At 43.7% G+C, this 4,357-nt stretch overlaps 1 protein-coding gene across 3 annotated transcripts; it reads right to left on the minus strand.

Moving 5' to 3' along the window:
- Nucleotides 1-444: 444 nt before the first annotated feature.
- On the minus strand, nt 445-2,456 carry SPIN2B (spindlin family member 2B). Of its 3 annotated transcripts, none has more exons than XM_047765464.1 (2): nt 2,054-2,456; nt 445-1,393 (listed from the first exon to the last, which is right to left on the minus strand). In XM_047765464.1, exon 2 carries the CDS (start codon nt 1,389-1,391, stop codon nt 615-617), a length of 777 nt encoding a protein of 258 aa, XP_047621420.1. In that variant the 5' UTR covers nt 1,392-1,393; nt 2,054-2,456; the 3' UTR covers nt 445-614. The 3 variants fall into 3 exon arrangements, with proteins under 3 accessions (XP_047621420.1, XP_047621419.1, XP_047621421.1); XM_047765463.1 differs by having other exon boundaries at nt 2,049-2,456; XM_047765465.1 differs by lacking the exon at nt 2,054-2,456 and adding an exon at nt 1,873-1,932.
- Nucleotides 2,457-4,357: the final 1,901 nt, after the last annotated feature.

Consider the following 4,357-nt stretch of genomic DNA (forward strand, 5'->3'; position numbering starts at 1 on the left):
TCTCTCCCTTACTCTGGACCTCTTCTAAGCTTCTTTGTGTCCTTCTCTACCCAATTTATTCTGTCTGTTTTCCTCTAAGCCCCAGGATCTCACTTTCCTCTGTTATTCTTCATCCCCTCCAGGTCGGGGGTGGGGGGGGCCTCCTTGTCTTTTAGGTCATCCTTCCCCCTTAGGAGCCTTTCTATTTCTGCCCCCTCCCCACCTCCTCCTAAGCAGCCACCTCCTCTTCTCCCTTCCCCCACAGCCCATCTCTGGTTCTTTCTCTCCCCCACCCCACCTCCCTAGACCAGACCAGCTAAGTCCTATTTCATTTTTAGATGACTGATTATGGTACTGGCTGAACTTTATTCGCAGCCTGAATTTACAGCTGTTCCTTCCTTTCATGTCCCATCCACCAAACACACCCAATCTTTTCAACATGATAAATTCCTTACACACAGCATGTCATGTCCACACAAATTTGTATTTTTCAGAACAAAACAATAGTTATGCTGGCAAAGATGTCGAATTAACAGGGACCCTTAAGCTTTCGATACACTGAAAAGTAACATTATTTTGCATGTCTACAAAGTACACACTTGTTTCCACAAATGTGGCAAAGTTTACCCTAACAGTTAGGACTTTTTCACCAAATCATAGACATAGATATGGAAATCATCATCAAACTTGATGAAATACACAGAAGGTTTGGCTTCCACTTGGTGAATGACCATGCCGATCCGTTTGGAGCCATCTTCTTTGGTATACTCCACATGTTTACCTATCAGGCCATCTACAACTCCTCCTGGCTCCCTCTCTGCTGGAGGAGACTCACTGGACTCTGGCATGATACGGAGGTCTCCTTCTTTATAATCATCTAGAAGCTGGTACATGTACAAGACAGGATCTTTCTCATAGGTAATATAAAACCAGGCTTTCATGATAGGTGCTTGGGCTAAGACCATTCCTCTCCATTCATCCTTAGAACCATGCTCACCCTCAAACATATGTTCCACAGCTTTACCAATTATGGTATTTGCAAGGTTTGCATCACTGACTTGAGATGATGCCACCCTGTCGGAAAGAATTTTAAGAGACAAAACTCTTTCATCTCTGTGAAGTTCCAGTCCATAGACACAGTCAATTCCATCATATTTCACCAGATAAAGAGAAGGATTTATAGGCACCTGATCCAGAACGGTTCCTTTCCACTGGGTGATGGGCTCATCGCCTTCCTTCCACCCGTGTGAAATTCTGCAGCCCACGATGTTCCTGCGGGGCTGGGACGAAGGTCTGCCTCTCTGCTTCTTTTGGGAGGCTTTTTTCTTCGTCATGTTTGCACACCCAGTGGCCCGTCCTGCAACTGCCCTGGTTTGTTGCCCTTCGGCCTCCTGTGAGTTGACGGTTTTCATGTCTGCAACAGGAGGAGAGAAGATAAGAAGGGAACATTCAACATGCCTTAAGGTAGGGTGAAGGTCTCCCAACAGCGACATCTCCATGCACCCTGCGCCAGTGCCTATATATTTTCCCCATGAGCCTGGCAGCAATGCTGGAAATCCTGGCTGTGTGCCCGAAAGTGCTCTCCCTCCTTGGTTCCTCTAGGCTGCCGGGAAGGACAGCAGCAGCAGTGGTGCCTGCTGGGGTTAGGAACTCTGCAGAAGGGGGCGGGCTACCTCCTGGTTCAGAGACCCCAGCCTCCACCACCCGCCACTGAAGCCCACTTTAAAAATACCCTGCAAAGCGCCTATCCCCCCACCGCCCTGACCCGCACGCATGCACGCATTCACTCACACCGTCCTCCTGCTCTGAACTCCCCAGTAGGCTACTCACACGCCCCCTGTCTACCCCCAGTCGCTTTCTTGCCACCCAGAGCCCTCTTCTCCCCGCGCTCACCTTCAAGGTCTTGTCTGGCTCCTAAAGCTACCCTCCTTTCCTATTGCCCTTCTCACTCCCCCCTTCCCTCCTCCTCCACCTCAGTCTCACCCGGCGGCGCCTGCCCCCGCCCCCTTTCTCCTGCAGGAGTCCATCCCATCCCCCTTCTCCATCCAGGCGCCCACCAATGGCCTTGCCTTGCCTTGCCTGGCGTCCACCGCCCCGGATCTAGGGCCTCAAGTGCCCAAATCGGACACCTCGCAGCTTCTTTTGCGGTGAGCCTGTGTCCAAGGAGGATTGGCAGGCGATGAGCCGGCAGCTTGCAAGTGCTGGGAGGGGAAGACCCCCCGTAGGCGAGGATCGCGTCAGGAGGGCAGAGGGGTGGGCGAGGAGGTTGGCGGTGGTACCTCCAGCACTCCTTTTGGGGGCCCTCAGCCTCCGCGTAGGTGTCGGCAGCCCCTCTGCCACATTAGGCTCCCACCAGTAGCTACTGCTGCAGCAGTCTCCTCCCTCTTTCCGTAGCGCAGCTTCCTGCCAGGGGAGAAGCCTCCCCTTCCTGCCAAACACTGCCTGCCCCACCTCACTTCTCGAGCCCACCACTGCCTTGAGCCTGGGAGGTCCTCCTGTTCTTCAGATCCTCCCCTTTCCCAAATGTGTAGCTGCTAGGTCTATACCCCTCCCCTCCATTGCCACCTCCTCCTCCTCTCCAATTCAGGGCCCTAAACTCTTGTGCTCACCTCCACCTCCATCCTGTCAGTGCCCCAGCTCCATCTGCTTTCCATCTTCCAGGAATTTGTCTTTTTTTTCCCTCCAATACCTTATGTAGTTATTCTTTATACATAAACATGCGTTTCTTGTCATTTACAAGGATTTGCAGTAGGAAGGGAGAAATGTCATCAGTCTGCCATCTTGACCCAATCTCTATATAATTTTCCCTTACTGGTTATTACAGGACTTTACTTCTTAAGGATTTCTCACCTTTTATTTTTTTCTTTTACTTTTTCTTTCAAATGAATTCTGTAAATTTCAGAAAATCGCCTTGAAAAAACTAATAAACTGCAATTCTAGCTCACATTGCCTAGGGCTGACAGCAAGATATTAATACTCATTATTTTTTTGCCATTTTTATAAGCTCATACAAAACTAAGATCATTTTCTCTAGGCAAGTTAATGCTCTAATTTTTTTCCATATACAATATGCATTTTCTCAGAATATTAACTATTTTGAAAAGTATTATTTTTCTTATTCATCCATCAAATATTTGCACACATTGTGTATACAGCCTTTAGTCCATAAAACTCAAGTTTACAATAACTGCAATTTAATTTTTCTCCCATTACTGAACATTTGGGATCATGTTTCCATAATAACTGGTAATGTGATCTATTTATCAGAAAAGATAAATTTGGGAAAATAAGTTTATAATAAAAAATTTGGCCAAAGTATGGTTTTATAATTCAGTGGAGAATTATTCTTTAAAGAATGCTAGAATAAGTCCTTAAATATTTAAGGAAAAGTTTACACTAAATTTATTCTAATATCAATAGATTTATTAAAATGTAAAATGCAGTGAAATAATAAAGATGGAAAAGCAACTGAAAAAAATGAAAACCCAGTAAACAACATGAATGTTTAATTGTTACTTATAGTTACTTTCAGTATCTTAATGAGCTGATGGGTCAGATGTTAGCAAAACAACTAAGCTTAAAACAATAACATAATTATTAAAATGGAAACAAAATTAATAAAAATTTTGATTCAGCAAGATATAATTATGTCAATGTGAACATGAGAAAAGAGTTTCACATCTGGTGGTGATACAAATGAAAATCCATACAATTTTTTTATGGAAAGCAAATTGCAAATATGCTTTATTTCACAGGAGGGTTTATTTGGTTCTGGCTAAATTTTATTCCTAGCATATCTTCCTTGGAGTCCCAATCAAAAGCGATGGGGTTTTACCAGAGCTCTGGACTCCAATTTCCGTATCCATAGCTTCATCAAGAAGCCATAACCTCTTCTGAGAGCTCCTAACTCTTGCAGTGTTCCCTTTAGAGTGGTTAAACTTTTTCAAAAGAAAAACGTCCACCAAATTCACTGCTTCTTGGACCTGTTCTCCCTCATACTTTGGCTGGATAAATATTTCCTATCCTAGTTTTCAGATATCTTTGAATTTATTTTTTACTATTTCATTCAGCTTTGTTTGGTTCCCTAATGAGAGGTTTTTTTTTGAATTGCTTAGTCTCCTATCACTAAAATCAAAAACTCTATACTTTTTTATAAAATATATGTGTTCAACTATGTGTAACAGCTCCAAACTGGAAATTATGCAAATTTCCAACAGTAGATTGCATAAGTTGTGGTATATTCATTCATACAACAGAGAATGAGCAAATTACAACTATATGTACAACCTAAATGAATCTCACAAATATGCTGAAAAAAAAGAGAACAAAAGGGCACATATTTTCTTTCCAATTTATTTAAATTTCAAAAATATTAAAT

Source organism: Phacochoerus africanus, chromosome X (genome assembly GCF_016906955.1).
Source record: "Phacochoerus africanus isolate WHEZ1 chromosome X, ROS_Pafr_v1, whole genome shotgun sequence".
NCBI classification, from domain to species: domain Eukaryota; kingdom Metazoa; phylum Chordata; class Mammalia; order Artiodactyla; family Suidae; genus Phacochoerus; species Phacochoerus africanus.

Excerpts from the sequence above, each read along its gene's own strand:
- SPIN2B (XM_047765464.1), bottom strand. The coding sequence starts at position 1,391 with ATGAAAACCGTCAACTCACAGGAGGCCGAAGGGCAACAAACCAGGGCA.